The 26724-nt window shown below is 54.7% G+C and overlaps 1 protein-coding gene across 4 annotated transcripts in view; it reads right to left on the minus strand.

Moving 5' to 3' along the window:
- SPTB (spectrin beta, erythrocytic) overlaps nucleotides 1-26724 on the minus strand; it is a 128030-nt gene that overhangs the window by 11032 nt on the left and 90274 nt on the right. For all 4 annotated transcript variants that reach the window (XM_027971928.3, XM_042252611.2, XM_060418657.1 and 1 more), the window contains 17 exons: nucleotides 22880-23636; nucleotides 22055-22257; nucleotides 21868-21958; nucleotides 20494-20640; nucleotides 19435-19698; nucleotides 18849-19055; nucleotides 18335-18424; nucleotides 14836-15114; nucleotides 13731-13861; nucleotides 12604-12808; nucleotides 11959-12333; nucleotides 10128-10372; nucleotides 8856-8994; nucleotides 8301-8385; nucleotides 7504-7700; nucleotides 7154-7203; nucleotides 6604-6682 (listed from right to left, as the gene is read on the minus strand). In XM_027971928.3, coding sequence (XP_027827729.2) covers nucleotides 6604-6682; nucleotides 7154-7203; nucleotides 7504-7700; nucleotides 8301-8385; nucleotides 8856-8994; nucleotides 10128-10372; nucleotides 11959-12333; nucleotides 12604-12808; nucleotides 13731-13861; nucleotides 14836-15114; nucleotides 18335-18424; nucleotides 18849-19055; nucleotides 19435-19698; nucleotides 20494-20640; nucleotides 21868-21958; nucleotides 22055-22257; nucleotides 22880-23636 — 3544 coding nt within the window. The remainder of the gene's footprint in view (nucleotides 1-6603; nucleotides 6683-7153; nucleotides 7204-7503; nucleotides 7701-8300; nucleotides 8386-8855; nucleotides 8995-10127; nucleotides 10373-11958; nucleotides 12334-12603; nucleotides 12809-13730; nucleotides 13862-14835; nucleotides 15115-18334; nucleotides 18425-18848; nucleotides 19056-19434; nucleotides 19699-20493; nucleotides 20641-21867; nucleotides 21959-22054; nucleotides 22258-22879; nucleotides 23637-26724) is intronic.

A 26724-nucleotide genomic window follows, 5' to 3' on the forward strand; every position in this document is an offset into this window, starting at 1 on the left:
TGGCCCTTCGGTCAGCAGGAGGATGCATAGATTCCACCTGAGGGGTAGCCCAGCCTAGAGCCCTTGCCCAGAGGAGCTGGGGGACATTCTGAAAAAAGGAGGATCCAGCCATTTGGGAGAAACTCTGGGTATCAGGTCGGGAGGATGGACAGTTTAGACCATGAGTAGGAGTAAGAGCAGGAGAGAGAAGGGCCTGAGATGGTGCCTGGAATAAGCCCTGGAGCTTCTGTTCTCTGGTTTAGGGACCCAGGGAACTGGTGGGTGGGTGCGTGGGGCACATCTGAGTTGGGTGGGTAGGGCTCATCTGAGCTAGGTGTGTGTGCTGGCTTCTGGGATCAATGCATCGGAGGAGGGTAGGGGACAGGCAGCATTGGCTGCTGGGGGATCATCAGGGGAGGAAAGAGTGCAACAGGAGAGCCTTTTAGGACCTCATAGGACTGTAATCAGACAAGGAGAGGCCTGAGCTCCTGACAGGCAGGGCGTGGCCACCTCAGAGTCTTTGCAGAGTCTTGTATGCTTGGCTTTGTAGGGTCCTGCCTTGTTAGGAAGCTGACTTGGGCGGGGGAAAGCAGGCAGATGTCTCCTCCCCAGAGGACTTTCAAGAAGGTGAAAGGAAGGGGGACAGGATGGGTCCATTTCTTACCCAGAATAAAGGGGTTGAAGGTGTAGTTCCAGACCCAGCCAGCAGGTGGCATAAGGGGCCCACACACAGACAACCAAGTCTCCAGCTAGGGAGAAAAACCACCTGGGGTGTGACCACAGGGTCTCTGAGAGGTTCTAGAAGATGCTCAGTGATCCCAGATATATGAACAAGCAAGGAAACGCATGTGAACTTCTCTTTGAAGGAAATGGTGGTAAATGAGAAACGGGGTACAGGGATGCACCCCAAAGACTATCCAACCTTGGCTGTGAGAGGTCTTGCCCACCTACCTCACAGCAAGAACTGAGCCTCGAGTGTGTGTAGGGGGTCTCCAGGGAGGGGCGCTGCAGGAAGGCTGGTTTGGGAGGGTTTTGGCAACGAGTGTTAGAACTCTTATGGGGGACGTTTAGGAGCTGAAGGACTGTGGTGAGAGATGGAGGAAAGAATGGAGGGAGAATGAAGACCGTAGCCTGCTGGGTGTTCTATCTACATCCTCTATTCCTGTCCTCACACCGTTTCTGAGAGGTGGGCGCCACTACGCCTGTTTCATAGACGACGGAAACTGAGGGTCAGGGAGAATGAGTAACGAGCCGAGTCACACAGCTACTGAGAGAAAGTTGAGGATGCAGTGGTCTGGTCCCAAACCCTGAGCTCTTCCCACTAAATCCTGCTGCAAGAGACGGGGTGGCACTACTGCTCGGGTAAAAGGGGCTATCCAGTGGGGCTCATGGTCTAAAGGGGAGTCTGGCTTACAGAAGATGCGTGGCTGACGGGCTGAGGCAGCGGGACTGTGTTACAGCCATCAAAAATGGCCAGAAGAGGGGCTGGGGGCCACACAAGACCTAGGGTTCAGTGCCTCAGGCAACCAAATAGCGAGACGACAGAGAGGGGAAGTTGGCCACTTCTGCAGCCGAGAACTTCTTCCTTCCCTAAATGTCTGTGGTCTGGGCTTTCATTGTCTGGGTGAGAAGGCTCTCAGGAGGCGGGCTAGGAAGGCTGTTCAAAAGACACTTGTTTGCAAGAGAAGAGTTGAGAGATGGGAACAGAGGGTGAGCAGAGACAAATGCCGGAAGAGAGGACAGAGGGAAACGCGTGGGAAGAGCTGAGGCCGGCCAGGTGGGGAGTCCTCCAGGTTGGGGGCTGAGGGGAGAAGCTCTCATGAGGATTGGGAAAGGCAGCAGGGTGGCTCAGCCCTGTGCCCCGGGGGCCAACTGTTAGAATTCTTCTGGAGGATGTTTAAGAGATGAATGAGATGGTTGTATGGCATCACCGCCTTGATGGACATGGGTTTGAGTGAACTCCGGGAGTTGGTGATGGACAGGGAGGCCTGGCGTGCTGCAGTCCATGGGGTCACAAAGAGTCGGACACGACTGAGCGACTGAACTGAACTGAGAGATGAAGGACTGTGGTGAGAGTCCAGTCACTGGAAACCAGGGAAGACAAGGGAGGGATGCAGAGCAGAGGGCCACCCGGTGAAGTGAGGGGGAGGGAGGGGAGTGTGCAGGGTCCCCTTGCACAGGGAAGGTCTCCCCCATGACCATCCCGGCGGAGAGAATGAGGCTTCCTCAGGGGCTCTCTTCGCCATTTCTATGACCAGTGTGGGCTCTTCAGGTCCCTGCCATGAGGAACTGGAAGCTGCTTGATGTCTCTGAGCCAGCCACTCAGACCAAAAGGAAGACACTGACTCCCCCATCTGGATCTGACACCCAGCAGTCAAGCTGGCAACTTCCAACCCCATTTCTGAGATGCCTTCAGTGTTGACTGAGTCCCATGCTGGGTCTATCGGGATCTGGGATGCTCTGAAACATGGACTGGCAGACAAACCTAGGGGTTGATTACCTTTGAGCAGCAGGGATGGGAAGATCACGCCCAACCTCAGCATAGAGAGTGGGGCACACCCAGCCTCGGACAGAGGTCCAGAAAGAGCCTAGAGCCAGTTTCCCCAGAGTGCCAGGGCGTGGTGACAGGCTGTAGGCAGACACAGCCCTGCCACGCTGATTCAGGCATTCTGGGGAGACAGACACACCCCGGTTCGTGGGAAAACTGATGTTCTTTCCTGACCAGGTCTGCTCATTATGGACAAACACTCCATTTGCCTTCACTGTAAAAACACCTGAACCAGCAGCTCAGTTCAGCCTCGGAGTGGGCGGGAGAAACGGTCTGGTAGAAAGGATGGAGAGAGCTTGCTCAGGCAAGAAGAAACACAGCTGCTGCGTCCACACCCACATCCCTTCCCTCTAAGGACGTCAGAGTCTGGCCTCTGGCAGCTGATTAAAGCTCTAGGCTGCCTGCTGCGGAGGCTGGTACTGGGGACTGGGAGTGGGGGGTGTGGTGGGTGGGTATTGCTAAGGTGTTGACAGCAGCTGGAGCCACCAGGCACTGGCTGAAAGGTGAGCTGCTGCAATCCAGTGCCCACTCAGTCCCGGGACACTATCCCTCATGTTCGAAAGTGCTGGTAAGTTGCCTGAAGCCACATCAACCTCCAAGGCTCTGGAAGGGAGAGACAAGGGACCTGGGGGTCTGGACTCTCCTATTCATCCCAGATGAGTTGGCGAGTCTTCCCTCAGGGAAGGCAGCTGCAGGCAGTCTTGGGAGGTCATGGGGAAGAGTGACGTCTGTGAGCTGCTCTTGGCTAAGAGAGATTTTCCCTGACAACCTGATGAAGGCCTAATAATGAAACGCATCCAGGCAGCTGCTTTTTGGAGCGGCCTGGCCCCAGAGTCCCTGCACCACAGAGGAATCCATCCTTGAGGCTCAGAGTAAGACAGGGCACATTTTCCCCAAAACAGTGAACCCCGAAGGCAGATTCTTTCTTGCTGTGGCAGCCCACTAGAAGCACCAACGCTTTTCAGGGTTCTCGCTCATCATTACAGCAGCTCCACTGGGAGAGTTGCTAGAGCAGGCACAGGGCACAGAAGAGGCCCCCGGGGCTGTGGGCTGGGGGCCCCCAAGCCTGGGTTGTCTCGGATCCTCTACAATACCATTTCTTCTCCATAAATCAACCTCCGCATCTCACCACAAATGTTACACTGAGGATTCCAAGGCAGCCAGAGCCAAGCAGATGAAGATGCTTAGCAGGACCTCAAAGCCCTCCCCAGAGCTGCCCCAGGATGAAGGGGAGACACATAATGTGGAGGGTGTGGTGGGAGGAGGCTCAGCCTGCTGCCAGACCTCCTCTGCTACCCCAGGGCCACCTTCAGGGTAGGCCTTCAGGCCACCTCCTGGCCTTGGCAGGAGCAGAGGTTCAACCCTGCCTTCCTGTCTTCCCCAGGCAACCAAGGAAAACACCCTAGCCCTTTGCCATCTCTTCCCATCTGCAGCCTCACACCAGCTGGCACCTGACCACTGAACCAGGTTCCTCAGAGCTGAGAACACCACAAAAGTGGGGAAACCCTTCTCTCCCAACCCTCCCTTTATTTAGGTACATGGTTCACATACAGGAACGTTCTGGACTTTCTGTAATCCTGCAGAGAGAGCTCTATAAAGGGCAAGGAGACCCAGGAGGATTAGGAGGTTTCTCTAAAATCTCTCAGGATATTTCTACAATGAAGGACTAGAACCCAACATCCAGACTCCCAAAATTTCACTCCAGGAATTTTGCCATTTGTGAAAACTTGTTTCTTCTTGATCTCACGCACTCCTGCATACTTACCTGTAGAATGGATTTTATTTTTTTAAATCAGAACATGCTCTAACATGGAAAGCTAGGAGGTGATGGAGGCAATGGATTGTACGATAATGATATGCTTGAGGAAAAAACCGAATGCGTGGAATAGTGCTCCAGCCCCCGCCTGTGCGTACGTGTGTGTGCACACACCCGGGAACGGAGGAGCAGGCAGGGCTGGTACGGTGGTCACCGTGGGCTGCGCAGTGGTCTGGACAGGGGTTCAGGTGCCTGGTCTGCTCCCCCAAGCAGGAAGCCGGCATGCACTAGTGATGGGTTTCACGGGGAGCCACAGTGCACACATCTATCGCACGGGACACCGACACCAGACCACACACAGCAGGGATCTGTCCCACGGGGCACCAACACCGGACTGCAGACACAGAACAGCGTGAGAGCCAGGCCTAGCCCGAGAGAAGGCTCAGCAGAACTTCCTGCAGCCAGCCTTCCTGGGAGAGGCCTGTAGCTTCTGGAAAGGTTTTCCAACCTGCATGGGACTCTTTCTCCACTCTTCTCATATCAAAGAACAAGGGGGTATCCCACTCTCCCCCTTGGAGTTCTGTGGATCCTCATGGAAACTCAACAAAGGGCTCAGAAAGGAGAAGCAGCAGGAAATCTGTTTGCATGAGGCCTTGGGCCTGGTGTTCATTTGATTCGCCATCTGGTCTCTTCCTGGTACGGTGCACAGGCCACTTGCCCCATCTGGCAGGGTGGCTGGCTCTCTGGGAAGGGTCTCAAGTGTGGGCTCACTCCTCCTTCCAGAGAGACTCTCAGGTCCAAGCAGGTTTTATTCCCCCCAGATCCAGCGGCATTCAGGTGTTGGATGGAGGTGGCTCTGATGCACATGTAATTACATTTGCACAGACGTACACGACACAGACCATGGATGGATCGCTCAGGCGGTCACAAAGGAACCCACAGACCTGTGACATCACCACATGCAGACACACAGGGACACACAGCTGAAGCGCAGGTGGCGGGGACAGTCACAGCCCCAGTGTCCGCAGTCCGTGCCAGCCCCCACCAGAGTTCTCTCTCCTTCCAGGGGGGCTGTCTCTGGGAAAGGAGGGGCCAGGGCGGAGTTCACCGGAGACCCCCACACTGCCACAATGGGATCTTCAGAGGGAACTCCTAGGAGAGACCCTCCAGTGGGAGCTCAGGAGTGCCCTCTGCTGGACATGACGTGCTGGTGCAGCTCAGGGAGGCCTCTGGTGGGGCTGGAGGCAGCTCAGATTGTGTGTCTGTGTTGTGTGTGTGTCGTGTGTGTGTGTGTGTGTGTGTGTGTGTGTGTGTGTCTCAAAAGTGTGGGAAGGGCCGAAATCTAGATCTGACAGGGATTCTGCGCAGGAAATGCATTTTTCTGGGGTTGATGTCGTACCAGAAATTTCCACCAAGAACTACTAAAGGTTCAGGCAAGTTCAACTGGGTACCTGCACAGGTGGTGGACATGCAGCAGCAAAGCCGTGCAAGGCACATGCTGGGTTCTTGCTTTCTTCTCAGTCAGCGGCTCCCAGGACATTTCCCCAAAACTGGGTCAGAGCCTCCCAGACCTCCTGCATAGACTTCCCGAGTCCTTTCAGCTAAAGGTTCTATGCCAGGCAAGGCCCTGAAGACATCTGGGCCTTGGGGACCCCCTCCTCTCCATCCTCCCTTCTACAAGTTGGAGACCTCTGAGGCAGAATCCCTAGGGCTCTCTTCTCCTCCCAAAGGGCTTCCTCAAGTCTATTCTTGCCTCAGAATCATCTCTGTCTCCAGCTCACTGACCCACAGGCATCAGGCCAGGAAGGTGCAAAATGGGGAAGGGCCTCTGTTTCAGTGGAAGAAGTCTACTTGAGGGTGAACGTGTCCACTTCACTCCCCTAAATGCCACGGTTGGGGCAGGGAAACCACACGGCCCATTTGTGAGTAGGTGTGGATGTGTGCGCGTGCAGGGGGTACTGAGTTGCGGACAATGTTGGAGGGAAAGGACAGTGTTTAAAAGGGGATTATTCCTGCTGTATAAACTGTTCCCCCTGATGGAGATGGGGATGTGTTTATATAACAAAATTTATTAGACCACATAAAACCAAACTAAGAGAGTCATGTCAGCGGGCTGGCATGTCAGTTTCTTCTTGATTGAGGGGAGGAGGGGAATTATTCTAGAAAATAAGCTAAGTAAATAAGGAAGAGTGGTGGAAAGATTCTGGGGAGGTGGGGGTGTACCCATCCTGGCCTTCTGCCCCTGCAGAGCCTAGTCGGGACGATGGGTCTCTGGCAGCAATGAATCCCAGGAACTGGACAATTGGGACAGGGAACTGACCGGGGACGTTCTCTCAGTGGTGGCTCGGTGGGGACCTCGGGGAGCCTCCCCCGCTGTCTCGCCTTCCTCCTCTTGAAGCCTATGGAAAACAATGTCCCACTTCAGAAATGAGCACCTCTTGGAGGCCGTGGCCCATCTCCAAGGCCTGGCTTCCCACCTCCTCCCCCCAAAACACAAGTCAAGTCTGCAGTCCGGCAGACCCTCCACAATCTGCAAAGTGAAGGCAGATGCTTCAGAAAAGGCTGGTTCCAGGCAGCCCGGCCTCCGGGACACGTGTTCAGCTGGTTCCCAGAACAGGGGGTGATGGTGCAGCAGCCATGGCCTGCCCCCCATCCTTCCCCCATGACGACTCCAGGACACCCAGGACTGGGGGGAAATGAAGTCACTTTTCTGCCTTTAAGCTCCAGACACTCTGGATTTCTCTGACTAGTGGCCCAGGTATGAGAGGTCACATATGGTGTGTCAAAACATCAGGGGGCCTGTTTTGAGTATAAGCATCGTCCTTCCCCTCCCTCAGCAGAGTGCTCCAGTCAGTCCTCCCCACACTCACCCAGGCTCCTCCTCGGTTCTCTCTGGGGTCTGGCGCTCTTTGAGCTCAAGCTAGGAAAGGGAAAGGCCAAGGAGTCAGAGCAGCCACGAGGGGAGCCTGCTCTGAGACAACTTTCCCCGAAAGAGGCTCCCTGTACCCAACATATCTGATGCTCGTTCCTTCTGGAATCAGCCCCTCTCGTCTCTTGCCTTCAAAAGTCCATCCTTCCTCCCACTCCTGTTTCCTTCCCACTCTCCCCACTTGCTCAGCCTTTTACACTGCCCACAGGTCCCCCAAAACTGCCTAAGAGCTCTTGACTGGAGGGACCCCCAAGGCTGTCCACTGCTCTGGGCCGCCCCTCGCCAGCTCACCGTGGTGGGCTTTTCTAGGGCAGCGAAACGCTCTTCCCAGCTGGCCGCAGATTTCTCAAAAGCCTCGTGCCTCTTGAGGAGCTTTTCTACACCGTCCACCGTGTGTCCATAGTCCCGGCTGGCCAGGTAGGGCTCCTGGGCGATCAGCCATGCTTCGGCCACGGAGGCATCCCGGAAGAACTGGCACACTTCCAGCACTGCCGAGACAACAAGGCCCGGGGTCTGTGAGCGCCCCCCGGACCTAGGCGGCCTGGGAAGGTCCGCTCATAGACAGACGTGCAGCTGGCGGGCAGGCGGACTGGGCTGTCTTCCCAGGCTGTCTTGCTCACTCACAGACGTGCACAAGCAGCCGTGGGGGAGTCCAGGTCTTTGCGCAGCCTCTACCCAAGTGGTGGGCTCTCCCCACCCCTCCGGTCTCCAGCCGCGGAGGACAGAGCCCCTTCTGGGCAGCACACACCACAGGTCAAACCCCTGGGATGCACTAGAGCCTTACCCTGACCCCTGGAGAGGCCACAGCTCTACGGGACGCCAGCCCGGCAGGAGGCGGGGGTGGGGGCAGAGCGCAGACAGGGAGTAGGTGTGCTGGCTGTCAGAGGTGGGCTTCCAGCAGCGTGTCTGCTGGGTCTTCTCCGTGAACCTCCTCCCCCCCAACCCCCGAGGCTCCCGGCCCTGAGTTCTGCTGATGAGTGGTGCTGTGTGTGTTGGGGGGCTCGTCTCCTCCACTGCCTTGTGACATCACCCCTCCCCGCACCCGCCCCCACCCCTCCCCGATTGCCTGGCTCCCAGGCTTCACTCACACATGCGGAGCCGCTCCCAGCGGGCCTCCCACTTCTCCTTCATCTCCTCCCTCCTGGACACCACCTGCTCCCGCTTCTCCCTGATCTGCGGGAAGAAAGGGAAGGCAGCTCAGGCTTTGGTAACCCTTCCCCCCACTGTGGGAGGCGGTGTGTGGAAGGGCCCTGCAAAGCCGGCTGGCCTTGGTCACAGGGTAAGGCTCTAGTGCATCGCAGGGCATCAAGTCTTGGCCCTGCCAGCTGAGCAGCCTTGGCCAGGTTACTTAACCTCTCTGGGGTTAAATATGCCTCACTCAGGAAGCAGGGGTCGCCAAGCCCAAAGCACACACACGAGAGGGTTTAGGAGGGTTATGAGCCCATTCGCCCTTTGAAGCGGACAGCTCCTTGAATGGGTTTGGTGAAGCTGTAAATCCCTGGGCCAACACAGAGCCCCAGTGCTCCTGGGATGAAAGAAAGATGAGCCTCCAGGGCCCACAGGCTCCCTCCCAGGAAGCTGTCTGGCCCGGCAGGAGTGGAGGTGAGAACAGGCGAGCACACGTGTCCGTCCCGCCGGCCCACCTCGTCCGAGGCCTGGTGCTGCCTCTGCAGGAGGGACTCGCCGAGCTCCAGGCAGGTGCTGAAGTTCTTGCTGCGAGTCTCTATCTCCGCCCGGATGCCCTGGTGATACTTCATGAGGAGTTCCACCGAGGAGACGTCCCTGGGGGGCAGGGTTGGGAGTTTGGTGAAAAGGGAGACTCAGGGTGACTCTGGCCCACTTGACATCAAGTTCCAATCAGAGGGGGGGCCCCCCATCTGCCTGGGAGTCTGATCCCACTCCATCCTCTCTCTCTGGACAGCCAGGAAGTCCTGCCAGCTGCCTGGTCCAGCAGGAACACTGATGCCCTAGTGGCCTCCCTCGGCCAGTAGTCAGGACATGGGCAGGGGGGCAGCAGCCACACACACACACACACACACACACGCACACACACGCACACACGCACACACACATTACATTTGGCAATAAAGAGGAATGAAGTACTGATATATGCCAAGTAGATGAACCTTGTGGACAGTGAAAGAAGCCAGTCCCAGAGGACCACACATTCTGTGATCCCACTCATGTGAAAAGTCTACAATAGGTAAATTTAGATATACAAAGCTGATTAGAGGTTGCCAAGGGCTGCAAAGAGACAGGAGTGGGGTGATGACTGCTAAGGGGTACCGGGCTTCTTTCTGAGGTGATGAAAATTGGGGTGAGGGTTGTCCCACTGTGACTATGCAAAGCAAACACTGAACGGCGCCCTCTAAACGGCTGAAGGGCGTGGCATGTGAATTATAAGCTCAGTCAAGACGTTAAGAAAAAAAATTTGACCACCAGGACAGGCGCCCTAGAGGCAGAGGGCCAGAGATGGGCACAAAGTGTGTAGTGAGTTCTGATCCTGGCCAACTGCCCACACACCTGCCTCTATCTCTCATAGGCAATGAGCTCCTTTCCCGAGTTTTAGGGAAAAGGTCCCCAAAAGCCCGTGCTAGGGGGAGAGTGACCACTTCTGGGCCTGCCCAGCTTTTGATGTGTAAACTACTTATTTTCACTGACAACTGTGGCCACTTGTGTCCCACGACGGAATCTGAGTGACAGATGTGTTTCTCAGCACTCAGGACTCTTTACTCTGCAATGGTCGTCCTCCCAGTAGCAGCTGAGCCACTAAGATGCTGCCTGGACCCAGCCTCAGGGGCCCCTTGGGGATTCCTGCGTGCCCACAGTCCAGGAGACCCCTCCAGGACGGGCTGGCATCCCGGCCCGCCAGCCTCTGGGACAAAGTGGGCCGGGGGTGGGGCTGCTGCTCTCACCTGGGCTTCTCCTGGGTCTCGATCTGCCGGACAATGCTCTCCATCCAGGAGAGGAGGTCTCGGGCCATGCTGAAGAAGCGGAATTTGTCTGCCGTGTCCACCAGCTGGGTGCGGCGCCCGGCACAGGCATCGAGCAGCGCCTGCCACGCGGCAGACACTTCCTGCTCGTTGTTCTGGATGATGTCTGCCTTCTCCCCAGCGTACGCCGTCTGCAGGCGGGCGGCCACATCCTGGAACTGCTGTACCTGTGATGGGGCAAAACTGACTGTTGTTCCCCAGGCCGACATGTCTTGGGCCTAGGATGGATGAGAGTGTCTGCTTCCTCTGGGTCTCCCTCTTGAGGATGGTACTAGAGGCTCCCCACTTCTTGGGTGCTAGAGAGAAGGCTCCCTGCTTTGGCACCTCTGCTGACCCAAAGCGCCCCTTGAGTTCTGATGAGGATTTGGGAGTAAGAGGGGCTCTGTGCCCTTTGATGTGGGATTATGAGAGTAATTATATACCGGGCATCGCTCTAAGCACTTTTTATGACTCTCTCTGTCTTTATAACAATCTCATCAAAGAGGTACTGTTCTTATCCCTGTTTCTGAAACAAGGAAACTGAGCCGCAGGGAGGCTCACGACTGGCCCGAGGTCACTCATGCTCGGAGAGGGCACAGCTGGGACTGGAGGCATCTCTCGACTCCCTGTTCCAGATCCTTCTTGTGATGCCATCCCCTGTTTGAGGCCGGCCCCAGGGCAGTGAAGCCTCACTCCCGAGACCCTGGTGGGGCTGTACCTGCCTCAAGGGCTCTGGCATCCCCAAGGCACCTCCAGCTGGAGGACAAATCCCTAGGCTGTCCCCTTCTTGGTGACCCAGGGGCCCCACCTATTAATACTTTGGTGTTTTTTCCTGAAATCCCACTGCGTCAGTGCAAGACTGCAAGTGAGCCCAGCTCTCCCTGTTCCTCTGGAAGCCCGGTGAGCACCCCCAAAGTGACCGAGCCCCCCCGCCCACCTCAACCTTTTCACCACTTTGGACTCTGCAGAACCTTATGGGCCTATAGAAGTGCCTTAGGGGGCACCCCATGATGAGAGGGGGGGAGTCTAGGCTGATCTTGGGCCCCCCTCCAGCTGCCACTTGGAAAGGCTGAACAGCCCCATGGCTAAGTGTTCAAAGTCTACAGCCAGACTGCCAGGATCTGAATCCTGGCTCCACTGCTTAGCTGCATGTTTCCAGGCAACTTAATTACCTTTCTATGCCTTGCTTTCCTCATCTAGAAAAGGCAGAAGCCATTACTCCCTTCCTCAGAGTGTGGCTGAGTGTATTGCTTAGAACAGTACCTGGTGCTAGGAAAGCGCTACGTGTAGACTCACTAATGATTCTGTAACACTCTGACAACCAGATAAATTGCATTTTAAGGTACTTTGCATTGGGTTTTGGGAAAGGCTCTGTTTAAAGTGAAAGTGTTAGCCGCTCAGTCATGTCCGACTCATTACGACGCCATGGACTGTAGCCCGTCAGGCTCTCTGTCCATGGGATTCTCCAGGCAAGAACACTGGAGTGGGTAGCCATTCCCTTCTCTAGGAGATCTTCCTGACCCAGGGATCAAGCCCAGGTCTCCCACATTGCAGGCAGACTCTTCACCATCTGAGCCACTGGGGAACTAGCTCTAAAGCTAAAGAACATTTGAAAGCCTCTGCTCCCTGCCTTCCTGCCTGGAGCTGTTGCCTCTCTAGGGAGTGCCTGTTCCAGAGATTTCCTCTCTAGAAGCCAGGAGAGGACCTGACACTACAGGGCCCCAGGGATGCTAGTCAGGGGTGAGGTGGAGGGACAGCTGGGGACCAGAGGCACCTGCTCCCCCAGCAGGTGGAGCTCCCGCTCAAAGGCAGTGTGCGTGCGGTGGAAGGACTCCGCAGTGCTGGCGTCCAGCCCCACATCCTCGGGCAGCTCGCGGTGCTTCTCGCCAATGAGGCCCAGGATCTCGGAACCGGTGTAGAAGTAGCGCTGCAGGTCATAGGAGGCGGCCAGCAACTGCATGCGCGTGTCGATGAGCTCTAGCAGGTCCGCCCACATCTCGTTCAGCCCGTCCTTCCACTCGGCGATGGTGGCTGCCTCGGAGTGGCCCGCGTCGATGAGCCTCTCAATGATGGCATTCACGTTGTCCACCCGCTCCTGCCCAATCGCCCCAGTCTCCCGGGCAAAGTCCCGGAACTTGTCCCGGAGCACCTGGACAAGGGTAGATGGAAACGCGGTTATCGGTTATCAGGGCTTGGGCTTCAGTGGTGTCATCACACAGACTCCCAGTGGCACCTGCCACCACCTGGAGCTGGGCTCTGACACCTTCCCCAGGGTGCCTGAGCTCACACGGGGGAGCCCTCGTCACTGCGGCACATGGCACCGGGCAGGCGAGTGTGTGTGAGTGTGGAGGGGGAGAGACAGCTCCCAGGTCTGCTGCATTAGAGGGAGACAAAGCAAGCAGGGGCCGTGGACACTCACAGTCACGTGGTCAAAGTCTTGCCCCATTTCTGAGGAGGAGGCCACCGTGTCCTTCTCTGCGATCCACTGCTCCAGGTCATCCACCTCCCTCTTGAGCTGGAACAGGTGGTACATGTTCTCCAGCTTCCGCCTGCGCTCCTCGGCCATGTCCTTCAGCCCTGCATACTGCTTGTCCACCTGCCCCTGAAGTCTGATGATCTGTTCTCTGGGATTCAAAGCAAGAAAAGTCCTCAGAGGGGGCGGCCGAGAACCCAGGGCAGCCAGCTTCAAGGAGCCCGCCTCCTCCTTCCCAGCCCTGAGGCCTGGATGCGTGGGGGAGCACAGCTTTGAAGATATGGCAGTGACTTTTCATGGGGAAGAGCTGGGAGAAAAGGAACCATCCCTTAGACCATGATGCTTCGGGGATGATGAAATGTGTCCCCTGACAGGAGCTGCCTCCTGTCCCTGCCCCTGACTCTGAGAAGCTTAGAGAGACTGGTCTGGATGGAGAACTTTTCCACTATTCTTCCAAGGAGGCTGGCAGGGGAGTGGGCAGTCTGAGCCTGGCTCCACCAGCAGCAGGCCTGCTTGGCTCCTTAGGGAGGGATATGCAGTACCAGGGGCTCTTCAGTCCCTGGGGGTCCTGAAGTGGCTGCTGTGGGTGCCCTGAGGATAGGGCCATGCCTGGGGGCAGCCTGAGGTGCCTGACCCAGTGGGCTCCATTGACGCTGCACCCACACCACTCAACAGTTTAGACGGCATATGATGATTTTGCAGAGACACTGCGAGATCCTGACCTACCTTCTGGACTACACACAAAAAGCAAAGTTAGACTAGGCTAAAAGATGCTGAAGACTAACTCCCCCAAAGATGGGAGCTCTCAGTTCACCACGCAGGCAGTTTTGCTACTCTGTTCCCTAGTCTCTTTGCCAACCAGGCCTCCTTCCATCAGCCCTGTTTGAAGTCACACTAAACCAGGACACAACAGGGAACTGGGGCCAACCAGCAGTCCAGAAGGTAGCCTTCTCAAACCCGTAGACTTGGGGAAAACCATTCCTGTTTTCCCCTTGGACCTGAAGGGATCCTGCTTGGCAGGGGCGGGGGGCGTGCCCAGGAGCTGGCCAGGTCGCCTCCGGAGGCACACGCACCCCTCGGGGTGGCCTGCAGATAGCAGGCCCTGGGCCCGGCCGGCCAGCTGCTTGATGTTCCTCCCATATTCCTCCACTGCCCGCTGCTGCCGCAAGTGCCGCTTCAGCATCACGATGGCACTCTCTTCATCCTGCAAGGAAGCGGATTGTCAGGGCATGAGCTCATCTCATCTGGGTGAGATGAGCCAGGACGGGCCAGGAGGTGCGGGAGGGCCAGGCTTGCGGGACACCCCAGGAGCACCGCGCGTGGTCTCTTCCTGCTACTCCCGGTGCCTGGCAATGCCCGCATCCCACCTTCCTCTCGATGCCCTCAATTCTTACCTGACATCCACCCTCCCAGGCCCTGGTCCAACCTCTCTCCTCATGAAAACTTCCTGTATCACCCCAGCTTTTAGAGATCCCCTAACCTCACCTCTCACACCCTCCCACCACAGTACATCTGCACAGAACCCCTGACACACACAAAAATGTACAGAATTCTTGGGTTAGAGCAAATCTAACTAGAAAGCTGAGCACAGAAGAATTGATGCTTTTGAACTGTGGTGTTGGAGAAGACTCTTGAGAGTCCCTGGGACTGCAAGGAGATCCAACCAGTCCGTCCTAAAGGAGATCAGTCCTGGGTGTTCATTGGAGGGACTGATGTTGAAGCTGAAACTCCAATACTTTGGCCACCTGATGCGGAGTGCTGACTCATTTGAAAAGACCCTGATGCTGGGAAGGATTGAGGGCAGGAGGAGAAGGGGATGACAGAGAATGAGATGGTTGGATGGCATCAACGACTCAATGGACATGAGTTTGGGTGGACTCTGGGAGTTGGTGATGGACAGGGAGACTCGGCATACTGCGGTTCATGGGGTCGCAGAGTTGGACATGACTGAGCGACTGAACTGAACTGAACTGAACTGGCAAACAGGGCACCCAGCTGGAGTACATGCATCATACGTTCTCAAGAGGAGGGGCGTCCTGAAGGCACCTGGACCCCTGCCTGCTGCCCTCAGTCCTCACACACCTGGCCTTCCAGGTGCCCCCCTGATAGCCCACCTCCCCCCTGGCTCTTCTTCTCAGCTGTTTTTGGCTCCCAACCCTGGACCCTGCCTGAGCCAACCTGGGGGTTCTCGTCAGAGAAGACGTAGAACTCCTGCTCGCCGATCCAGGCCTCAGCCTCGCCCGCATCCAGGTAGTACTGATGGGCCTCGCTGGCCTCTTGCAGGTGCTTCAGCCGGCTGGCTGCTGCCTCCCGCAGCGTGTCCCACGAGCCTTGCAGCTGCCCCAGGCGCTCCTCTACGTCCTGGCAGTCGATCTCAGCTGCTGCCACCAGCTGCTGCCCCCTGTGCAGCACGTCCTCCACCCGGGGCGTGTGGCCCAGGATCTCGTTCTGCAGTGTCTGCGGCCAGAGGGGAAGAGCTCAGGGGCTGGCCTTCCCACAATGCAGGGCAGCCCAGGGCCCCTCCCGGGCACCTCTCGCCCCGAACCACTTAGGGAAGCTTGCGCAGAGTGGGTGGCCATTAAAACGGCCTGTGACCATGTGCCCAGCGCAGTGCTGGGTCCACCCACTCTCCTCTCACCCTCCTGTGAGCTTCTGAGATAAACACTGGACGCCAACACAGAGCGGTTAAGTCCCTGTGGGCTTCGAGTGACAGGGTGGGATTTGAACACGGCTCTCTTGGATCCCAGAGCTGGAGCCCTTGACGGCTCCCTATTCCTCTTTCAGTAGGGCTCAATTTCTTTGCTGCGCATGGTGGAGGAGAGGAAAATGACTCTTAAATGGCCTTCTGAGGTCTGATTTTAGCAACTTTTACTCTGTATAAAACAGTAGTCAGCAGTTGCTCCTTATTCAGGGCAGGATTTTGTTTTGTTTTCTCCTGTTTCTATTTCTCAAATCTTTTCTGAGCTTTTTATTATTTCCTGCTTGAGACTTCAGTTACCAAAATGGTATTTTCTTCCCACTTTGGTGATGGGCAAGAATAGGATACAGGGCCAGTGTTGTGACCATCAGCATTCAAAATACATGGAACTATCAATGCCTGTAAGTCACCTAACTTGTTGAAAGGCACCTTTACACCTGATGCTTGGAATCTCGAGTCAGACAATTTCCTGTGGTCTCTGCAATTGTATTAAAAAAACCCACTGCTCAGCTCAGACAATTTCCTGTGGTCTCTGCAATTGTATTCGAACAACCCAGGGAGGCGTCAGCTGCCACTTGCCTGCTTACTTTCCCTGAGATCTATGAACTCTTCAGGTATACTAGAAAGCTATTTCTGTCTCTCTCCTTTTAAGCAAATTCCTTCCTAGGCTTCTGCTCAGTGTGCTTACTTAGGACATCTTGTCCCTTGACTCCATTCATTTTAATACCTAGTTATTAAATTGTTTCCAAGGTAACAGGCCCTGTTCTAGGTTCTAGGAACAATATGGGGACAAGATAAACAAACCCCCTGCCCTCATAAAGCGTACACTCTAGTAGAGGAAAGGGTAAGCAAGTAAATAAATAAATGAACGTAGATAACAGGTGCTACGAGGGACAGACACCAGTGAGATGAAGATTGTTCTCCGAGGCGTGGCAGTGGCCACTCTAGCTGGGGGTCCAGGAAGGGTTTTCTGCACAGATAACATCTGAGTGAGACGTGACAGATGAGAGAAAGAAGCTCCAGAGAGATCTGGAGGGTGAGTGTTGCTGGCAGGGGGACAGAGCCAGTGTCAAGGAAGTCCCTGGAAGGAAACCTGGATGGTCCAAGGGGCCAGGCAAGCTAGAATACTGTGAGGGAGGGTGAAAGGGATAAGACAGAAAGTTCAGGGGGAGGTGGGAGCCAGGCCAGGCTGGATAGTGGCTCTTAACTCTGGTTGAACATTGAATCACTGGGGGAAACTAGACATAGATAGGGCCACCCCATCCCCAGAGATCCTAATGAATTGATCTGAGATGGGACCCAGGCATTCGTATGTCTAAAGGTTCCCTTGGGTGATTCTAATGTGCAGCTAGAGTTGAGAACCCTTCATGAGGCACCTTGCAGGTTGGGTTCTAGTCACACCATTAGAGCAGTGGTTCTCAAAGTGGGGTTCCAGGCCAGCAGCATCAGCATCACCTAGGATCTTAATAGAAATGCAAGTTATCAGGCTCTGCTCCCAGAGTTTGCTGCAGAGGATCTAGGGTGGAGCCCGGTCAAGTGTGTTTTAACAGGCCCTCTGGGGAAGTCTGATGCCACGGACCACTGCAGTAGAAGGAATGATAAAATGGGATTTCAGCTTTAGTGAGGCTAGCTTAAAATCATCTTTACTGGAGCAGCCACACTCACCCAAGAGATTGTCTTTCCGTTCATGTTAAGGGGAACCCCATCCATATTACTCTTGCCCTTCTCGTGCAATAGCCATCTTCAGCCCAGGGAGGTGAAAATCATTTGACAATAACTCTGAGGCTAAAGTATTGAGTGTTGAAGTGAGCAGAGTTGGCTCATTTTATAGTAGAGGAAACTGGGGCCTCGAGGATACTGTCTTCTGCCAGCCTTCCCCCTTTAACTGGAGGCTGATGTGATAGTGGAACCCCCACCTCCACCACCTTCTAGTTTGGGTACCTACGTGCTGCCCCTGGAGCGTCAGTGCCAGGATCATGCCAACTGGAAGCAAAGGGCTAGAGGGAACTTTGAAGAAACCACTTTTAGTATAATTAATTTAGACCCTTACACAGTTGCTGGGTTCTGTCGGCAGATGTTGGCTGCTGACATTTTTGGAAGAAGTAAGTACTGTCTGCCATGACCTTCCTTTCCCAAGTTGCTGCAGTACCGACTGTCACTCTGGGACATTCTGCTCTTTTCTAAGTCCCCAGATTCTCCCTGATCGACACTGCAGCTGCCCGCCCCGCCCCGCTTCCTGAGCCAGAGAGCAAACCAGGCAGGAGGGACTCCGACTAAGAGCAGGGGTACAGTCAGCCCCTGGCCAGACTGCATGGTCAGACCATGAGCCCACGCCACTGGCCTTCCCAGAGGACGCAGGCTTCCCTACAGCCCTGACAGGGGGAGAGCCTCCGCTTGCTTCCAGGCTTCTGACCAAGGCCACAGCAGCTCCCAGTCAGGCCTAAAACAGCAGAACAGCCAGTGGATGTTTGCTCCTATGGCTCAGGGTCCAAGTTTAGTGGCTTCCTCTAAAGGAAGTGGGGGTTAGAGCCCCACAGCATCCTCACATGTTTCAGAGAGTAGAAGCCTACTTGCCCGGAGGAGACCCAACGGGCCAAGCTTAGCCCTGAAAGAGGGACAAAGCAGCGACAGGAGAGATGCCAGGAGCTACAAGCCTCCTCTCAGGGAGGCCAGGAATACAGAAGCTACAAAGCACGTGAAACCCCAGGGCAGGGCCTCCAGATCCTGTGCCCTGAATGGCCTCAAATTCCAAGGCACCTGGACCCCTCACTCCCGCTCACCAACCCCCACGGTTCCCCTAGAATTCTCTCTGCTATCACCGAAGCTGCATGAGAATACACACACAGACTGGGAACCCTGAAACTGTCAACAAGAAGAGTAGTCTGTAATCTGCTGCTGGGGCTTTGTGTCGTCAGAGCTGGGCCCTCTTCCCTGAGGAGTGGCTGGGGCAGGAGGGACTGACCAGGTAGCAGGACTCACCTGATTCTTCTTCATGAACAGCTGCACGGTTTGCAGGTTAGTGCCATAGTCGGTCGACTGGGCCAGAGGCAGCCTTTCCTCCACCCAGAGCTGCGGAGACCAGAGGGCAGGAGAGAGCTGATGACAACCACGGCCACCCTTTCATCACTCACCATGGGTCAGACACAGCTCTGCCTACTGTGTCCCTCCTGTTCCTCCCAACAGCCCATCAGTGTTTTGTAAAAGGGGGGCATTCGATGCTCTGAACTGAGGTTCCAAGTAAGTTGCTCCTGGTCACTTCAAGGTGGGTGGCAACATAGGGATCTCGAGCCCAAGTCTGTCTGGCCCCTAAAGTCCACGGGAGAGCCGCCCTTCAAAGGGCACTGGCTTACTTTTATGTTTAATGTAATCATTACAACCACCCTGTGAAATGAGGTGGTGAGATGACCAGACGTCTCCTGCCAAGAACTGTCCTGGGCAGCAGCCAGCCACCCCGATGACAGCTGGGGAAGCGGGGGGGCCACTGCCTGCTCACCGTCTCATCCTCTAAGTCCCGGCTGATCTGCAGCTTGGCTCTGGATGATTCCAGCTGCTTCTTCCTCCTCCCCAACGGCTCCAGAAGGTCCAGGAACCGCTTCTCGATGCTCAGGTCTTCATCCCCCGCCTCCTCTCCCAGCGAGGGCATCTGGGCGAACAGCTCCTCCAGCTCCTCCTTGCGCACGTTCACTTGGTCCTCCACGCGCTGGGACATGAGAGGATGGTGTCGGCACCAGCCCTGGCACCTGGCCAGCCCCTCCTCCTCCTCATTGTTCACGTCCCACCAATCCTCCAAGACCTGGCTTGCACTCAGCCTTCCCCAGGGAGTCTTCTGGGATTGCCCCCATCTTACCTATTGCTCCTCTGAGCACCTATGCTACACTTCTTATGCACACTTTTACTACCCTGTCTGGATCCATCCCTGACTTACCCACTGCAGAGGGTAGGAGGTGGGTTGTAAACTGGGAGACGTGATAAAAGCCAGCCTAGCTAAGGGGACAGGCGGGTACTCCCTTTCAGGTTGCAGCTTTGCTGCCAAGACTCCCTCCATGCCAACGGCCCCAGTCTGCAACCCGTTCACTCACCTTCAGCTTAGCCAGCATCCTGTTGACACTGGTCAGGTCCTTGCCCAGGTCGTCTGACTGCAGCTGGTCCTCCATGGCCCGGATCCACTTGTTGAGGTCGGCCTGGGTCTGCGAGCGCATGTCGGAGCTCCTGGCAGCTGATAGCTGCCGAGCCGTCTCTTGTGTGTTGGCCTGAAGCTCGTCCCAGAGCTGGTGCAGGGCTTCCAGCTTCTGCGACACCAGGGCCGCAAACTGGGGCTTCTCCTCCATCAGCTGCTTTCCTTCCTATGTGGGGAAGGAGAAGTGTTCACCCTATGACCTTGGAGAGGACCCGTGGAGAGCTGCCTTGCTCCAAATGGTTGCCAAGGGCTAACTGAGGGGAGGTCGGTGAGGCGATGGATCTGTCTAGAACTTGGATGAGGCTTAGCTGAAAACCTCTGTACCTCAAGAGTTATTTGCAGCAGAAACTGAGGCACGTTAAGGCAGCCTGGCTTGGAGCCTGTATACTGCACTACGATGGACACAAACTCGTGTGGCTCCCAGGCCTGCTTTTTCCGGATAGCCACAGGAGAAAGAGGCTCCTTTTTCTCCTCTCTTTTTCTTCCCAAGCCTGACTCCAGCCATATTTTTGACTTGGGCCTCTGGACAAGCTTGTTACAAACAGGACCTCTGCTATGAATGACAATTCCCTGGTGGTTCTGCCCATCCAAACAATGAGGGTCAGTAGTCCCTGGACCACTCTGCTCATCTCACAGATCTCCCTGCCTCTGGGCAGGACATCCTGGTGAGGACGATGGATGGCAGACAAGAGATTACTGCTGTCCTGGCACTGGACGCACAGGCTCATGTTCTTAGTGTCTGGACTGTCCCAAGACTCAAGTGACCCACAGGAGGCACCCACTCTGTGCAGGCTTAACATTGGATTACCGGGAGTTCCAAGGTTTAACTACTACTTGGAGAAGTTTTTCACATCCAGGTTCTCTACCGCTCAGCAAGCTCTGGGCCAGTGTCCGTCCCCCATGTGCAGCCCCACTCAAGGAAGTATCCCCAAGCAGAGACCCCACCACTTGCTCTGCTCACCACGTCAATGTTCTCCAGCCACCCCTGGTGGGAAGCCAGCTCTGCCACGAATGCCTGGTGCTTTAGCCATTTGTTATGAAGGTTTCGAGCTTCATCATAGGAGACATCCTGAGATGTTAGCAGCTTGTCATTGATCCAGAGAGTGAGCTGTGGGCAGAAAAAATAGGATCCATGGTCCCTGAGTGTCCCTCTTTGGCCAGGGGTTCATGGCTGAACCTGCTGCCACCTCTGGCTGCAGAAGAAGGCCAAGGGGAGGAAGTATGAACACAACAGAGTACTCCCCTCTGACTCAGGATCCCTAACTCCTGGACAGGAAACTTAACTTGCGTGGTCTCAGGGCTGAAACACAGGCTCCCCCGTGTCTTCCCCTCTAGAGCATGCATGTGCAGTACAACACCAGGGATATTCACACTTCTCTCCACATTTCCAGGACTGAGGACAGGGCCTGGCCTATTGCAGTAGCTCAACACGTGTTTACTGAATGGATGGTTAAACCCACCCTTTGGCAGTAGGGTGAAAAAATGTTATCTGAGGACAAAGCCAAGGGCAGATCCTATAATAAAGGAAGTAAAGGAAGAACTTTCGAGTCTCTCTTGTTTCCAAGATGTCCTGGCATTACACCAAGCTTGGTTTGTACCAAGGGCAGAGGTGGGTGAGGACAAAGTCATTTGAGTTGAGAGGAAAGGGGTATGAGGATGGAAGCAACAAAAATGTCAGGGGAAGCCCCATTCCACATGGAAGCACTGTTCATGGAGAGACCTAGGAGTGCAGGGTAAAGATTTCCCTGGACAGCTCACCCCAGGCTGAGTGAGGAACTTCTGAGTCAGCGGTTCTCCAACCGAAAAGCTTGTGGAGAATGCTGCTCTCTCTCTCACCCCCTAAGTTCTGATTCATCTAGGCCCAACGGGGGCCCAGAAGTCTGCGTTTAACTAGAGCCAGGACCAGCTCCATAACTTGCAGGGCCTGGTGTAAAATGGAAATATTCAAAGTCATTGGGAATTGCAAGCCGGCAACAGCAGAGTATTAAACCAAACATGAGGCCCTTGTACACAGCGGGCCCTGTGTGAATGCAAAGGTCACATGACTTTCAGGCCAACCCTGACCAGGACCCTAGGTGATTCTAATACAGGTAGTCCTCAGGGCCCTTGTTGAGAAATCTTGCCCCAGACTTGACAAATTAAAAGATATCTTAACATATGTTAAAAAAAATTGAAACCAAAGATTCTAGAGGATGAAGCACTTAAGCCGTTATGAGCCCAGAGCTCTCTGCCTTTAGAATCCAGCCTCCTGAGTTAGAAAGGACTTCCCACCTCCAGGGCACCATGCTTCTAGAGGTAATCTCCTGCAAAGTGGCCAGCCTGGCTGGAGCCTTACCTCCTGGCAGTTCTGCAGGAAGTTCTGGAGCTCCAGGTTGTCTTTCAGAAGCTCTGAGGCCTCCAGGGCCTTTTCGTTGTTCTTCCTGTGCCTGCAAGGAAAGCCGGAACACAAGTCACGAGGGTGCTGTGTACCGCACCACTACCCTACCTGGCTCCGGCCCCCCAACCCTTGGGGCAGAGAGTACCTGTCCTCAATCAGCTGCACCTTCTCCTTGATCTTGTCTGAGAAGAGGTTCCCCTCAGCTACCAGCTTGTTTCCAGAGTCCACAGGACTCAAAACCTTATCCCGGTTGTTCTCCATAGACACCAAGAAATCCTCAAACTTCCGGATCCCAGCCTCTGCAGCTTCTAAGGAGTCTGGGGGCTCCAAGTGAGCCAGGGTATATTCCTGTTGAAGCAAGTTTCCAGACAAGGCATGGAGGTGAGGAGGTGGAGGAGAGGGCCCTTGCCGGGCAGGAGCACCGTGTGCAGCCATGCCAGTTACGGCATGAATGGCGCCCCCTGCAGTTGTGCAAGGAGGAAGGTCCCTGAGTCCTGTTCCCTGCCCCTGCCCCGGGCACCTGATGAGCAGGGTACCCAAAGCCACATGGAAGGATAGCCATCCAGGGAAAAATTCACTTCTCTGAAGGCAAGAAGAGAAGAGGATAACAGAAGACGAGATGGTTGGGTGGCATCACTAACTCAATGCACATGAGTTTGAGTGAACTCCAGGAGATGGTGAAGGACAGGGAAGCCTTGTACGCTGCAGTCCATGGGGTCACAGAGAGTCAGACATGACTGAGCGACTGAACAACAACAAGCCTCTAACTGGCCCAAGAATAAGACACAGTTTGGGACATGGTACTGGAAAGGGCATTGATAAGGAGCAAAGAGGACTGTCTCCTGAGCTACAGAGAATCTAAGAAAAGCCCAATTTGATCCCTGAGCCCTGGAGCACTTCTGCAGGCTTATAACCTACAAATTCTCTCTTGCCCTGAGAGATGCCCCAAGCCCCTACTGCCTCTCCCTACCTGGTTGCTGAGGATGGCCTCAGCCTGCTTGGCATCTTTCTGGAACTCCTGGAAGCCGAGGCACTGGGTGAGGACCTGGCTGCGGCTCTCCCACATCCGGCTCAGGGCGTCCCAACCCTTTTCTAGGCCGTCTAGCCGCTGGGCCAGGAGCAGGTATTCTGGGTCTGTCTGGCCATGGGTCACCTTCTCCCCAGACACCCTAACTTTCTGGTAGGTCTCCTGGTGCCTGTCGATGTCGTCCTTGATGGCTGCATGCTGCTGCAGGAGCTGCTCGGCCTCCGGGAGGGACTCGGGCATGTCCTTGGAGGCCACATCCTTCTGGGTCGTGGATAGCCACGCCTGGAAGGCATCCAGATCCTGCAGGAAGGCCTGCAGCTGGCTGGCTTCCCCCAGGGAGGCCTCCTGGCTCTTCAAGGCCTGTTTTAGGCCCTGCCACAGCTCCTCCACGTATGCCTGCCTCTGCTCAATGTCCTTCTTCTGCTCGGGGTGTGACGCCATCAACCGCTGTGACTCCCGCTCCAGCGTGCCCAGACGGGTCTGGATGGCAGCCACGTCACGCTCCAGCCCTGACAACTTGCGCTGGATGGCAATGACCCCCGCCAGGTCCCGGCCCAGGTCCTTTGTGGACTCCACCACCTTCGTCTTGTCCATGATCCACTTGCCAGTCTCCTCGCAGTCCACGCAATAGTTGTGCACCCGGAGGGCCGAGTCTACTGCCTCCCGCCGTTCGGACACCATGGTCTGGAAGTCCTGCCACCTGCCGAGGGAGACGGGAGTCAGACAGCCTCTTCCTTCACCCTTCCCACAGGGGGTCCGTTCCAGATTTCCCACCAGAGTCTCCCCTGATAGAACCTGCACACTGAAAAAAGAGTCATCTCTCCAGCAAACTGTAATGAGTCAGTTTATGCAATTTTACCCAAGACAACAGAACTGCCAGAGCTTTCCATTAGCAGGAGGTGAGCTGTGCTGTTATTACAATCATCAATAAAGCAACATGATGTTCTGTATATAAGCTCTATGTGTAGCTGAAATTCAGGAAGACTTACAATTTCCCAGATTTTTTGAAATGCAAGCATATCTCGTTTTATTCAGCTTTGCTTTACTGTACTTCACAGATACTATGGGGCTTTTGTTTTTGTTTTCTTTTATGAATCGAGGATCTGTAGCAATCCCTTGTTGAAACATCTATTAGTGCCATTTTTGCAACATTTGCTCACTTTATTTCTATCATATTTTGGTAATTACTGCAACATTTCAAACTCTCTCATTATTATACTTGTATGGTGCTCTGTGGGCAGTGAACTTTGATGTTACTATTGCAAAAAGGTTATGCCTCACTGAAGGCTCAGAGGATGAGCATTTCTTAGCGATAAAGTATTTTTAAATTAATGTTTGTACATTGTTTTCCTAGGCATAATGAGGTTGCACACTCAGTAGACTACAGTACTTTTTGTAAACAACTTTTATATGCACTGGGAACTCCCCAAATTTGTGTGTGACTCATTTTATTTTGATATTGATATTCTGATATTTGATTATTGGGGTGGTCGGCAACTGAACCCACATTATTTCTGAGGTATGCCTTTACTGAAAATAATTAGAAACACCCCATTATCAACCATAAGAAAGCTTTATGACACAGGATTCCAGCTGCCCCAGAGGAACCACACAAATGTCTAAGACCATGTTCCAAGTGCCCAGGGCCTAAGGAAAGCCAGCATGGTTGTCAAAGAAAACAGTCGTAGTGAAGAGAAGGAAGAAGAAGAGGAAGGGGGAAGGAGAAGTTGGGATTGTAATGAAAACATCTTAACCTTCATGTGCAGTGTGGAATGGACCTGGGGCGTGTGCAGAAGATGGGCAGATGTCCTGCAACTTGTGTGCAGCCCACAGTAAGCCTCTCCTAAAGAGCCGCTCAGTAGCCTGGGTCCACACCACCAAGGACACCTCCCCTGGACCTGGGTTTACTCATCCTGCCTCACTGTGACCTGGAAGCACATGAGAGTATGCTGAACGTGCAGGCTAACTGAGCTCATCTCTCTTGATTACCCACAACGTATAAGCATTATGAAGAGCTTTGGGAACATGCGGTCATAGCTAGACTTTACTCTGGCTTTGGCCCTTAGGGAATAATAGTCATAGCCAGACTTTGCTCCATGGAGTGTATGAGTTAGAAAGAAAGTACGATAAACTCATCAAGCAACAATAATATAAAATACGACATACATAGCACACACCAGGCAGAGAGGACTAAGGGAGCTATGAGGAGCAGGAGGGGTGGTAAGAGCAGGTCACACGGTGGTCCTCTGAGCTGTGCTTCAATGAACACTTCACCAGCAGTGAGCTATTTAAGGATGGGGCCCTGAGTCACTCATCTTTGCAGCCCAGGCACCTGGGGATGGAGGTAGAGGGAGGAGGCAGAGGGACTGGGCAGATATTTGTGGGCATTCCCAGGGTGACCGCAGTCTGGGGGTGGAAGACAGGTCTGCAAAGCAGTGGGAGGAGGGCTGGGAAGGATCGGGAATTCCAAGAGAGAGGAGGAGGAGCCCAGAGAAAGGATGGGAAATTCCAGGAAAGAGGGGAGAAGAGTCCAGAGGTAAGGCCCCTGACCTCTGAGGAGTTTTATGCCTGTAACACGGATGCTGCTGAGGCTGGATGTTAAGGGAAAGGGGCTGGAGGTTCCCCCCAAGGTGGTCTGAAACTACTGTGAAAGGAAAGCGAGGTGCCCCAGGGCTGAGAGGCCTCCCAGTCCCATCCAGAAGCCACAGGAGACCATCTGGCGGTGCCCCCAGGAAGGAGGTTCCATGGTGACTTTCCAGGCTCTTTTTGGTATGGCCTCACTGCAGCCACCAGGCAGGGGCCACACAGGGGACAGGGTGACGTTTGGGTCTCGTCTGCCTCCCAAACCCACCTTCCCCTCCCCTGCACCGTCTCCAAAAGGGGGGATGTTGTTAGAGCTGCTCTAGGCAGCACTGGCCAGGCCATGTCAGGAGTCCAGGTGTGGTCCTGGGCCCAAGATATTAGAAGATAATATTGGTCGACCAGAATGTGTATGGTGGAAGGTAATCACATATTCGGTAAGTGCTGAGTGACTCATTTCCTTTCTGTCCTCAGTCACGCACGGTGTTACATCACACAAGCATCAGGTACATGTCTTGGGCCACTGTTCTAGGCTCTGGGGGTAGAACCACAGATGAAGTAAAATGCTCCCATTCAAATGGGCATAGGCAAGTAAGTGTATACTCCATCAAGTGGTGACAAGTACAACGGAGAAAAGTTAAGCACCAGTCCCTGGTGGTCCAGTGGTTAAACCTCTGCACTTGTAATGCAGGGGGCGCTGCTTCAATACCAGGTTGCTGCTGCTAAGGTGCTTCAGTCGCGTCTGACTCTGTGCAACACAGAGACGGCAGCCCACCAGGCTCCTCCGTCCCTGGGATTCTCCAAGCAAGAACACTGGAGTCGGTTGCCATTTCCTTCTCTAAGGCATGAAAGTGAAAAGTGAAAGGGAAGGCACTCAGTCGTGTCCGACTCTTCACGACCCCATGGACTGCAGCCTACCAGGTTCCTCCGCCCATGGGATTTTCCAGGCAAGAGTATTGGAGTGGGATGCCACTGCCTTCTCCCAATACCAGGTTGGGAGACTAATATCTCACATGCTATGTGCTGTGATCAAAAAACCCCCAAATAAACAGTTTTTAAAAATCCAATTTAAAGGGGGGAAAAAGGGGGGGCTTCCCTGGTGGTCTAGTGATTTAGACCCTGCCTGCCAATGCAGGAGACATGGGCTCACTTTCTGGTCCAGGAAGATCGCATGTGCTGCGGGGCATCTAAGCCCTTTTCTGTAACCT

The sequence above is a fragment of the Ovis aries genome, chromosome 7, assembly GCF_016772045.2.
Source record: "Ovis aries strain OAR_USU_Benz2616 breed Rambouillet chromosome 7, ARS-UI_Ramb_v3.0, whole genome shotgun sequence".
Lineage (NCBI taxonomy): Eukaryota > Metazoa > Chordata > Mammalia > Artiodactyla > Bovidae > Ovis > Ovis aries.